General features: G+C 43.7%; 1 protein-coding gene across 1 annotated transcript in view; it reads right to left on the bottom strand.

Annotated features, from left to right (window-relative positions):
* Window positions 1-465: 465 nt before the first annotated feature.
* LOC103132117 (NACHT, LRR and PYD domains-containing protein 12-like) overlaps window positions 466-11,681 on the bottom strand; it is an 18,242-nt gene continuing 7,026 nt past the window's right edge. Inside the window, exons 3-10 of the mRNA XM_007543864.2 lie at window positions 10,621-10,797; window positions 10,276-10,521; window positions 10,028-10,198; window positions 8,326-8,499; window positions 4,418-4,467; window positions 3,786-4,348; window positions 3,643-3,698; window positions 466-738 (exon numbers count right to left, since the gene is read on the bottom strand). Of these exons, the coding sequence (XP_007543926.2) occupies window positions 504-738; window positions 3,643-3,698; window positions 3,786-4,348; window positions 4,418-4,467; window positions 8,326-8,499; window positions 10,028-10,198; window positions 10,276-10,521; window positions 10,621-10,797 (1,672 nt within the window). The 3' untranslated portion in view covers window positions 466-503. The remainder of the gene's footprint in view (window positions 739-3,642; window positions 3,699-3,785; window positions 4,349-4,417; window positions 4,468-8,325; window positions 8,500-10,027; window positions 10,199-10,275; window positions 10,522-10,620; window positions 10,798-11,681) is intronic.

The following is an 11,681-nucleotide window of genomic DNA, read 5'->3' on the forward strand; positions in this document are numbered from 1 at the left end:
GAACCAGAGGAACTGGAGGAACCAGAGGAACCGGAGGAACTGGAGGAACCAGAGAAACCAGAGAAACTGGAGGAACCAGAGGAACCAGAGGAACCGGAGGAACCAGAGGAACCGGAGGAACTGGAGGAACCAGAGAAACCAGAGGAACCAGAGGAACTGGAGGAACCAGAGGAACTGGAGGAACCAGAGGAACCAGAGGAACCGGAGGAACCAGAGGAACCGGAGGAACTGGAGGAACCAGAGAAACCAGAGGAACCAGAGGAACTGGAGGAACCAGAGGAACTGGAGAAACCAGAGGAACTGGAGGAACCAGAGGAACCGGAGAAACCAGAGAAACCAGAGGAACCAGAGGAACCAGAGGAACCAGAGGAACCGGAGGAACCAGAGGAACCGGAGGAACCGGAGGAACCAGAGGAACCAAAGGAACCAGAGGAACTGGAGGAACCAGAGGAACCGGAGGAACCAGAGGAACTGGAGGAACCAGAGGAACCGGACTTGGTTGATCAGAGCAGATCTGGTTTACCTGCTTCAGGCCGGCAGTGTGGCAGCTGCAGCTCTCGGATGCAGTCCTGAGGACATTCAATGCTGAACAAAGGTCCGCCTGGCTGCTTGTTTGCCGTCAGCAGCAGCATCTCGTCCCAGATCTGAGTCCTGTACGTCAGCTCCGCCTCCCGGGTCACTCTGAACACCAGACCAGTCAGAGAACACTGGAACAGACCCGAACCAGGAAACTTGAAGCTGAAAAAGACCCAAAAGTTACAAATGGGATTCAACTTCAGAAATATCTGGGTGTTAAAAATGCAACACATTTGCTAAATACAAATAAATGAAGAGCACATATTAGGGTAAACTCTATTTCGTATTTGTCCCAGATGCTGAAACAGAAGTAGAAGTTGTAACAATATTTATTGGTTCTAAGAGCACAAGCCATGAAATCTGAGTCTGGAGAGAAGAAATGGTCATAAGACCTCCAGCTTGACATCAAATATGCAAGTTCATAATTAAATACATTATGCATGTTCCTTAATCAGACCATCAGCCATTCTTCCATAAAGTGTGGCATATTTCAGTCAGAATCCATCCATCCATCTTATCCGGGGTCGGGTCGTGGGGTTAGGAGCTTAAGAAGGGAGGCCCAGGCTTCCATCTCCCCAGCCACTTCTTCCAGCTCCTCCAGGAACCCCAAGCCGTTCCCAGGCCAGCCAAGAAACATCGTCCCTCCAGTGTGTCCTGGGTCTCCCCCTCCTCCCGGTGGGACCTGAACACCTCACCAGGGAGGCGTCCAGGAGGCATCCTGACCAGATGGCCGAGCCTCAACTGGCTCCTCTTGGCGTGGAGGAGCAGCGGCTCTACTCTGAGTCCCTCCTGGATGACCAAGCTTCTCTCTCTAAGGGAGAGCCCAGCCACCCTGCGGAGGAAACCCATTTCGGCCGCTTGTATCCGTGATCTCGTTCTTTCGGTCATGACCCAAAGCTCATGACCATAGATGAGGGTGGGAACGTAGATCAACCGGTAAATCGAGAGCTTTGCTTTTTGACTCAGCTCTCTCTTCACCACGACGGACCTGTACAGCGCCGGCTTCACGGCAGATGCTGCGCCAATCCGCCTCTCGATCTCCCGCTCCCTTCTTCCCTCATTCATGAAAGAGATCCCCAGATACTTAAACTCCTCCACTTGGGGCAGGACGACCCCCCTGACCCAGAGAAGGCTCTCTATCCTTTTCCGGTTCAAGACCATGGCCTCAGATTTGGAAGCACTGATCCTCATCCTGGCTGCTTCACACTTGGCTGCGAACCGCTCCAGTGAGAGCTGCAGATCATGGCTTGATGAAGCCAACAGGACCACATCATCCGCAGAAAGCAGAGATGCGATCCTAAGGCCACCAAAACGGATCCCCTCAAAACACATGTAGACCGGTTGGGCGAACTCCCCAGAACCCTCCAGGACCCTGCTGAGGGTGTAGAGCTGGTCCAGTGTTCCACGACCAGAACCAGAACCACACTGCTCTTCCTGAATCCGAGGGTCGACTATCCGATGGACCCTCCTCTCCAGGATCACCTGAATAGACCTTACCAGGGAGGCTTAAGAGTGTGACCCCCCTGTAATTGGAGCACATCCTCCGGTCCCCCTTTTTGAACAGGGGGACCACCACCCCAGTCTGCCAATCCAGAGGAACTGCCCCTGATGTCCATGCGATATTGCAGAGGCGCGTCAGCCAACACAACCCTTCACCAGTGGTGGAGAAAGTACTCAAAAAATGTACTTAAGTAAAAGTACAAATATACAGACAAAAATGTACTCAAGTAAAAGTAAAAGTACCACATTAACATTTTACTTAAGTAAAAGTAAAAAAGTACTGGCTTTTAAAAATACTTAAGTATTAAAAGTAAAAGTACTTGCTGAATGCATTACTTTATCCCTAATACAATATCATTAAGTGAACTGATCGTATTTAATTTTAATACATTAGAAATGTGCCATCTTAATGAACAATACCACAGATAAAGCATGTTTTTATTATGTTTACTCTGTAACATAGTTACATGGCAGGGGCCCCGGGATGGCCCCTGCCACCCCGGGGCCCTGCCACCGAGGAGCTTTTTGACCACCTCGGCGACCTCGTCCCCAGAGATTGGAGAGCCCAATCCAGAGTCCCCAGGCTCAGCTTCCTCAACAGAAGGCATGTTGGTGGGATTGAGGAGGTCTTTGAAGTATTCCACCCACTGGCCCACAACGTCCCTAGTTGAGGTCAGCAGCACACCATCCCCACTATAAATAGTGTTGGTGCTGCACTGCTTCCCCCTCCTGAGACGCCGGATGGTGGGCCAGAATCGCCTCGAAGCCGTGCGGAAGTCTTTCTCCATGGCCTCTCCAAACTCCTCCCAAGCCCAAGTTTTTGCCTCAGCGACCAAACGAGCCTCATGCCGCTTTGCCCACCGGTACCCATCAGCTGCATCTGGAGTCCCACAGGCCAAAAAGGCCCGATAGGACTCCTTCTTCAGTCTGACAGCTTCCCTCACCGAAGGTGTCCACCAGCGGGTTCAAGGGTCGACAGGCACTGACAACCTTATGGCCACTGCTCCGATAAGTTGCTACGACAATAGAGGCACAGAACATGGTCCACTCAGACTCAATGTCCCCTACCTCTCCTGGAATGTGTTCAAAGTTCTGCCAGAGATGGGAGTTAAAGCTCCGACTCACTGTGACAGTCGCGGTACTGTTTCTTTATATCAGGATCTGTTTCTGACCTACAGCGGTGGGACCAACTCAGGCTGCCTGTAGCAAACCAGGCATTTAGTCCAACGCTGGAACAGAATGACAAAGTTCAAGTTAGAAGTTTTCTCTGCAGCCGAACCATTTCTGAGTTTGTCAGGGAGTTTAAAGCAAGCTGAGGTTTCCCAAGAATTTAATATCCTGCTGTTCAATCCATCATCTGGAAATGGAAAAAATCTGGCCCAATTGGAAACCTACACTGTAAACCCAAATTACTAAAGCTGCACACGATAAGTGATTGTCCTGGGATGTCTAGATTTTACAAAATCAAAAACCTCTTTCTCTGTTCCAGTGCTCCAAGTTAAAAATGACTGAAAACAGTAAATTTGATGAAGACCTGCAAGAATACCTTAAAAGTGCTCATCTCACCTGTAAGAGACACCGATCCTCTCTCTGCTCATCTCAGGTGTGAAGCCCAAGGGAACCTTGAACACAAGAATGTCAAAGTAAAGAAACGTCTCAGAGATGCTCAGCTGCAGTTCAGGTTCAATAACACAACAAGAATCACTCACATGGTCCGTCTCCAGTTTCTCAACAGTCAGCAGAGTCAAAGAACCAGCAAGAACGTCAAAAGAAGGGTAAACTGGCTCAGTAAAAGTTGAGTGGAAGGTGTGAAGCAGAGTCCTGGTGTCATCAGACACCCAGTAAAAACACAGAGTACCAGCTGGCCAGTCCAGAAACAGTCCAACTCTCCTGGTTCTGGCCAGGAATGCTTTTACATCAATATAGGGGATTGGAATAAAGACCCTCTGAAGTCCATGGCTAAATGTAAAACCATTAGATGAATCGTTTAGCAACATCCATGTCTTATCGCTCCAGTCCAGTTGCGAGTCCCATCCTTTCCTCTTAACCTCCTTAAATGCTACACCCATGTTGATGACAGCTGTCCACTCCATCTCCCAGTAATGGCGTCCAGTCAGAGCTTCTCTGCACATCACCTGACCCTCATATTCAAACCTTTCTGGGTGATCAGGATACTTCTGCTTTTCCTCCATTCGACTAACTGTCCTGTTACACTCAGACAGGATGAGGTATTCATTGGCAGTGTTGATGTCAAAGGTCAAATCACAGGCGTCTGAAAAAGAAATAACCAGTTACAGTGAGATACAGCAACATTTTATTAACAGTAAACAACAAACCTTACATTTATTCAGAAGCTGTGGGTTGACCCAGTGTTCCTCATTATGGTCCACACTGAGGAGACAAAAGCAGGAGGGAAAACCAATCAGAAAGCAAAACCTAAATATTAAAGCCTGCCCCTCCATTTGAATTACTTTGTACTTTTCACACTATTTATTATTCAGGATAGGAAAAGCAATACAATTACAACAGTGTTTATAAATACAGTGGCTAGAAGCCCAAACCAGGAACCCACCCTCAACAAAAAGATAAGAAAATAAAATGTAATTTAATTTAATAAAGTATGTGTGTTCTCTGTCTCTTGTTGACTGCGCTCACTGTACATCGAAAAGTGATACCAGAGTGCCAGACTTTCTTTAAAACTCAGTCTTTTTCTTTTATGAAAGATCAAATGTGGGAATTTATTCTAGTGCGGCACTGTCAGTAAAAAAAACATTAGATAGGTATTTTAAAAAAATCACATTTCAATCTTTTGTAACCCAGTGCAGGATCAGCGGTTCCTTTGTGAGTGATGCAATTGCAACGTGAATATTAAATGGAGTGGGTCTCCTCTCTACCCTGACTGCAGGATGGGTTTGATGCAGGACAAGGTTGATGTAACTGCAGTACAATGAGTGCTGTCACCTGCTGTAGCAACACAAGACTAGATGTTTGGCTAGTCAGTTTTTTTTTTAAATGAAGTGGTTAGAAACATCTGAAAAGACTCTAAATAAAGCAACAAATTTACTAAGCTGGCAACAGTTGTGTGGGGACAGAGAGAAGACTGACAGAGTTGGAAAGGAGGCAATGTTGCTATGAACAAAATACTTGGAGATAAATGTACAAATTAGATTTAGGCAATTCAAACTTTTCAAAAAATTCAAGAGTTAGCCAAATTCACCAAAGATGAATTTGAAATGGAGCAGAAGAATCCAGAATTTAAAACATCTGCAGACAGTCTCTGAATATGCATAGCAGTCATTTATTGACCTTAGCTCTGCCTTTAAATCTATTCAGTCACACATGCTCCTGAAAAAAAACTATTCAGGTGACTGTGAATCTACCTTAAGAGGTAATATTTTTTCCTATCGTTTATTCCACAGCAGATAAAACTTAATTTGTTTCAACTTAGCAGCCCAACAGGGCTGCATCATCTTATTTTTTTCCATTCAGTGGAAACACTAATGACTGTGTTAGTTCTCAGCCAAATAAGTATGCTGTGAAATGTACAAACGGCACTGTTAAACTCAGTTTAACTACAAATTCTAACTTAAAGACCCACATCTGTGCAGAGGATTGTCAATGACAAGGTGTGATGCTCATTCACCCTTACTAACACAGACAGGATAGTGGGGATGTTGGTCCAGTTGAGGTCATTTGGTGACTTATGTGACTCAACCTGCCTTCAGTGGAGCAGATATAGATTGGATGCAAACATGGGGTTTGGACAAAGTCCCCTGACTGAAGATTCCACAAAGTTAAAAACATTAATCATATTTTTTGGGCATTTCTTCTTCAAGAGGCTACAGTTTGGCACAGCATCCACCGCTGAACACTTCCAAAACAGGATGGTGCCTGAGGTCACAGAGGGACTTAAGGGAGCGATGTGCCGTACAGACGATGTGCAGGTATGGGGTTATCCACAGAAGCAGCATGACGCTACATGTTGTGCTGGAGAAGATTCAGAAAGTAGGTATCACACTGAAAAATGTCACCTGTCGAAGTTTCTTGTGAATTTTTTTGGGTCATGCAATCACTGCTAAGGACATTAGCTGAGGTCCAGAAGAGACAGAGATGGCAAAGAGGATGAAGAAGCTGATGATAGTGAGGGAACTAAGATCTTTTCTTGGAATGGTGAAGCAGCAGGGTCAGAGCCGGTAGAGAGAGAAAACCCCCTGCATAATCTTCTGTTGAAAAAGAACTGCTGGATGTGGGGCACTGAGCAGGTGAAAGCTTGCAGTTTTTGTAATTTTTTTTTCAACATTTACTTTAAACAATATTTTGAATGTATATTAATCCATGTATGTGTTTTTTATTTGCATGCCACTAGGAAAGAGTGCCTATGTACACTAACCTGTCTGTCAAAGACAAATATCTTCCAATGGAGACAAATAAAAAGATTTTGAAATAAACTGGATCATCCCACCTGAGCAGGAATGTTGCAAAATATATCAGCAGGGACAGACTGGGGTTACAAACAGCAGTGGACTTTGACTCGATTGGCCCACAATAGCCAACATGTGGGAAGTTATCAATGCCTGGCACAGGTGTCACAGAACTTGAACTATGACTCAATACAACACAGCATTGAAATTACACCAATAAGTGATGTTGATGAATATATATGATTCTAGTCAAGCATTCCACGTGAGAAGGGACAGCTTACAAAGGGTTTGGCAAATACTAAACACACACAACAGTGTATTGTTTTCTTCACAGTATGTGAGCCACTTTCTGTCTGTCATCTTTGTTTAAACATCCGGTGTACTGTTTGGGAATTTATCTTCTTTATAGGATGGAAAAAGAAAACCCTCTGGGATGTGACTTGAGGTACATAAAATAATGTGGGGTTGGACTGACATGGGTGTTGTCCTCTGCCCTGGGTCTAAGCTCACTTTCAATAGCCAAGTGACGGGGTAGCTTAAAAAACTGGTTTTAGGTACCGAATTGACTACAACTACATGTAATATCAACTAATTGGCTTTTAAAAACAGTCAATTCTTTTCACAGTAAACATCGACTAGTGACAATTGCAAGACAAAAAATGAATTTTTCAAGAAGATGAAAGACGAGGAACAGTGTGGGGTATAATGTAGTTTGAAATGTATAAAAACATAATTTACCAAAGGGGTTCTGCAAACTCAGACAGTGGACACTGATGTAACACCTGCTACAATACTGGAAAAAGTCCCCATATGCACTGAATGCTGGAAATAACTCCCAAAATGTTGTAGGGTAAAATTTAGAAGTTCTGGTACTGCATACTGCTACATAGTTGACAATTTAAAGCACTGCTGAGCAACAAACAGGGTCTATAAACTTTAATAACTCTGTCTTCCTCTCCTATATTGTCTGTAGAAGTTCCTCCCAAATGCAAATCTTTTAGGATGAGTGACTATGCACATTAGTTATACAGTGCACTGCGCTTGTTACAGTCTGATTAACTTCTGCACCATATTTAATTTCTTTCCTCAACAGGGTAAACTACAGCCTCTCTGTTTGGTCTAGAGTAAGCAGATTAATACAACTTTATATTGTGCATTCTTGTTCAGTTTTCTCTGTGCTGTCATATTGTAGGCTCATTAAAAACTTGCCACAGAAGCCCAAACCCGACTCAACCATTAACTATATAATTTTGGATTTACCCTGCCCGAATTTCAGTTCGGGTTTTAAATCTAAGTCGTAGTCTGAAACAGCAGATTAGCAGAATTAAAAATAAAAAAATAACACTTGGGATTGCATGGTGACCACTGGGTCATCCTGCAGCACCAACCATTCTCCAGAACTTACAGAAGGTCAGTCCACCTCTGCATACCTGTTTCATGTGCAACAAGAACCATTTAAACAAAATTAGACTAGGATATCATGCACTTAAAAAAATAAACCATTCATATCCTGTGACATTCCCTCTTTGTTTTTGTTCAGTTCTAGATATCCCTGCAACAGCTTATGGTCATTGCTCCAACCACAATGCCACAAACTGTATCAGTATACATGTATTGACCTTATTTAAGCAGCCATCACCAATGCCCAGGAAGACAGACCGAATTAAACATTATTTCAGGGTGATTTACTTCTTTTGTTAGAGTGTAAGTATTTCAAAGATTGTCTCTTTTATGATTTACTGCTACAAAACTAACCCTATTATGCAAAAATTTCAAAACATCTATTAAAGCAAATTCATCATTAGTGCAAAGGTTACAGAGGACTAACTTGAGTTTTTCCAGTCTGCACTTTGGGTCCTCCAGTCTCTCCAGGAGCATCTTGGCTCCAAACTGTCCTGGATGGTTGTAGCTGACGTCTAGCTCTCTTAGATGGAGAGGGTTGGACTTCAGAGCCGAGGCCAAAGAGGCACATCCTTCCTGTGAGATCCCACAGCATGACAATCTGCAGAGAGGAAAAGATCCCAAACACAGAGAGATTAAACCTCTGGCCTGCCGGTTCTTGTTTGTCTGGGGCACTCTAAAGCAGAGTTCCCAAATCTTGTCTTCAGGAACCACTGTCCTGCATGTGTTAGGTTTTTCGCTACTGCTGCACACCTGGAATGAATGGGAGATAGACAAGCGTCGGCAGCGACTGGAGGAAAGGAGGTAATGCTTCCCTCTGGATTAGCTGTGCTGGAGTGGGAAATATCTAAAACAAGCAGGACAGATGGCCTGAGGACCAGGATTGGGGACCACTCCTTTAAAGTATTGACAAGCCTGCAGTAAAATTTTCTCCCTGCCACACCTGAGACTGCTTGAGCGTCTCTTCTCATTCAACTGCCTCCTTTTTCCTCTCTTGCTCTCGATGAAGGCGGACGCTGTTCCCCTCTGCTCCCCTCTACTCCCCTCTGCTCCCTCCCTGCCCATGCCTGCTCTGCTTGCTCTGTTTTTCTCTTTTTCTATATTTTTGGAGCCTTTTTCTGCACATCCTCCAAATCTACACATTACGGGTCTGATCAACTGGTCACTCAATGCAATTGATCAAATTTTTGACGAGAAGTCTGGGCACAGGAGAGCCTCCTGTCCTGCAGGGACACACCGGCAGGATTCACCTGGATTTATTCATGATAACAGGATTTCTGCTGTTTGGAGCTTGTGGATTCCTGGATTATCGACACATTTGTGACGGACTTGGCCGAACTAGCGAACACTCTGGTGTGGACAGAGACCAGAGCTGGATTACCTTACCCTACCTTAATGGTGGTCACCTCTGGGGCATTCTTTAACCGATGATGCAACTACCTTACTGCAACTAATGTTGGATTAACCTTTAGATTTACTGTGTGGAAGAAACTTGATTCTAAATCTCATTCTACTATTACTGAAAGCAGCTACATACACTTGCTTTGGAAATGGCAGACTGGAGCATTTGAAACTATGTTCATTACTACCTTATACCTCTTTGTATGGCACTGGGGTGACAATCCCTCCCAGACATTTCCTTCCAAGTTTTACCATCCCTTTTGTCCCCTACATTGGCATAGAAGTAACACCAGTGATTCCCCGGGTGACATTCCTTCCAGCAAGTTTCCACCCAAGGACTATAACAACATTTGGTGTTCTCACCTCCTTCAATACACATAGAATATGCAGGATCATTTCCCTTGATGGTAATCCACTCTGTCATCCTCCTGTGAAAGCTGAAAGTAACTGGTGAACAAAAATGAAAGCAAGAAGTAAACTGGCCCCAGATTAACACCACAAACCCCCCAGGGTGACTGGAATGGAATAGATTCCTTTTATCCAAGCATTTTGGTTCCTGAGTCTCTGTTAAAAGATGGTTTTACTTATATATCTGGGATTTCTGAATATTCCCTACCAACTGAAGTAATGTTCTATGTCACTAAAACTTTAACAATTGGGATCTATACCACAAAGATATAATGCATGACTAATGTTCTTTGTGATGTGTAAAGAAGAGGAATCATCACCTGAGAGAGTCCAACCGACAGCTTGAATCCCCCAGTCCAACGGAGAGGAGCTGCACTCCCAAATCCTGGATCTGGTTGTAACTCAGATCCAGTTTTCTCAGCTGGCTGTTGGAGCTCAGAGCTGAGGCAAACACCTGGCAGCATCTGCTTCTCAAAAGACAGCTCTTCATACTGCAATCAGAGGAAATATGTGAGCATAACGGTAACAAGAGGTAAATATCTCTTCCAATGACCTTCAGTCTATTTACCCAAATTCCTTCAGTTTACAAAGAGGCCCAATCAATCCAGTAGAAACCAGAGTCAATGGAGTTAACTCATCAATAAAATCTTCATATTTTTCCTTCTTCTCATCTTTTGAAAAATACCCAGACCAATCCTGATTATAACTGTAAATACAGTTTGTCAAGTCTAATGTTGTCAAGTTGGATTGTTTCATTTGAAGCACGGTGGCAAGTTGGCGACACCTCCTGAAGTCCAGAGAGAAACCAGACAATCTGCGAAAAGACAAACCCTGTAAGTAAACAGCAGATTCAGTGCTGAAGTAATACTAAATAAATAAATTAAAATCAGACTAAACAGTTTATAGGACTGACCTGAGGGTCTGCAGTTTACACACAGGGCTTTCCAGCACAACAAAGAGTTCAAAAGGAAGATCCGTCTGTATATTATGGGTACCATGGAGACACAGTTCTTGTAAGCTGGAGTCTTCTGACTGAAGAATGGACAGCAGTATCTGGAGGCCATCGTGTATCACATGTTCACTGTTGAGCCTGTGGGATTTAGAGCAACATATCATGGTGCTGTGCTACATAAAACTCGTTATAAAACTAGATACAGTCCTGAAAGATGTGAGTCCATATCCAACGTTTAGAATGATAATAGGGACATAAGTTAAAGAGTTATACTATGCTCTGTGTAATCAGATAAAATCTTAGTCCTCAGTTTTGGGTGCAAATATACATGTTAAAGAAAAAAAGAAAATTAACCTTAAATACAAACAACAAAATCCAAATACATGACTAACCCCTAATTTAAAATAAAAAACTAAGATTTTATTTTGTTTGCTGAAGCACTTTGTGGTTTATCTCAAAATGTGCTAGAAAAACAAAGTTTTACTTTCTTACTTACTAAAAGCAAAATTTTAGCACCATAAAAGTTAATTTCCCATGAGGCTAAGAACGAGAAAAACTCATCTCTGGAATATCCACAATCTATGGGGTTTGAATCTGGCTCAGGGAAAATTACCGTTAACTTCTTTTTCAGATTCTCCTGTGCTGCTGACCCTCCGCTTTTCACCTGTATCTCATTGCTTTTCTGCACTTAGAGCTGTGCTGATGGTGGTTAAACTTTAACAGGAGAGACTAAATTATCCCTCAGGCCCTCATGCAACTTAAGCCATACTGAAACACCAAAACAGTGTTAGAAATGTTTCAAAAGCACTCAGTGAACCCATCCACTCTGTGAAACATGCGAGTGAAGCTGAAAAACATGTTCCATATAATACCTACAGTAAGAATATTACTAACCCGTTATTGAAAGAAATATTGGGTCTCAATGAACAGTCAAAATGTGTGTGTGTGTGTGTGTGTGGGTGTGTGCGTGTGTGTGTGTGTGTGCGTGTGTGTGTGTGTGTGCGTGTGTGTGTGTGTGTGTG

Source organism: Poecilia formosa, unplaced genomic scaffold, assembly GCF_000485575.1.
Source record: "Poecilia formosa unplaced genomic scaffold, Poecilia_formosa-5.1.2 Scaffold928, whole genome shotgun sequence".
NCBI lineage: Eukaryota > Metazoa > Chordata > Actinopteri > Cyprinodontiformes > Poeciliidae > Poecilia > Poecilia formosa.